Source organism: Octopus bimaculoides, chromosome 13 (assembly GCF_001194135.2).
Source record: "Octopus bimaculoides isolate UCB-OBI-ISO-001 chromosome 13, ASM119413v2, whole genome shotgun sequence".
In the NCBI taxonomy this organism is placed as follows: domain Eukaryota; kingdom Metazoa; phylum Mollusca; class Cephalopoda; order Octopoda; family Octopodidae; genus Octopus; species Octopus bimaculoides.
The window spans coordinates 8,397,180-8,397,863 of NC_068993.1; the positions used below are offsets into that span (position 1 = coordinate 8,397,180).

The 684-nt window shown below is 37.9% G+C and overlaps 1 protein-coding gene across 2 annotated transcripts in view; it reads left to right on the forward strand.

The window, feature by feature from the left end:
* Positions 1-684, forward strand: part of LOC106876292 (uncharacterized) — a 7,738-nt gene that overhangs the window by 3,950 nt on the left and 3,104 nt on the right. Inside the window, exon 1 of one of the 2 annotated variants that reach the window (XM_014924788.2) lies at positions 129-201. The exons of the other annotated variant lie outside the window; for it this stretch is intronic. Within the exon in view, the coding sequence (XP_014780274.1) occupies positions 162-201 (40 nt within the window). The 5' untranslated portion in view covers positions 129-161. Of the gene's footprint in view, positions 1-128; positions 202-684 lie in introns of those variants that run through there. 2 annotated transcript variants of the gene reach the window in all.

A 684-nucleotide genomic window follows, 5' to 3' on the forward strand; every position in this document is an offset into this window, starting at 1 on the left:
ATTATTTTTTATTTTCCTATTATTCCTTCACGTGCGGTTAACACAACCCCACCATTTACTGACTTATATATATATATTTCAGTTAACAGACTGAAATATATATATATATATATATATATATATATATATTTCAGTCTGTTAACTGAAGGAAATTTACGTAAATGTTTGCATTTCCAGTTATAGACTACATAAATCTTAAACGTACGTACTAAACGATTTCAAAATATCACTTATTTGTTTTGGTTTAACTTCATTATTACAACTTATATAATGTGTGTGTATTTGTGTGTGTACGTGTGCGTGCGTGTGTGTGTGCGTGCGTGCGCGTGTGTGTGAGTGTGTCCTGAGTGTGAGTTTAAACTGCATCCAGTTTGGCAGATTCAGGGTCTTGAAGAGTGTGGAACAACCTCTCAGCCATTATTGTTCCCTAGGTCTATTCTGACCCGGAGTAGCAGCACCTGTTAGGGTCCCAGAGACAGCGTTTTTTGGACAGAATGACAGGATTGGGTGTCGTTCTTGATTTGATGCGGCTGACTGAATATTCAAACTGTTTCGGTGACTACATTTACGACGCAAGTGGCAAACTTACATACATACACACATATACACGCGCTCGAGTACGAAAACGGAGAAAAAGAAAGAGAGAAAGAGAGAAAGAGAGAGAGAGAGAGAGAGAGAGACAGA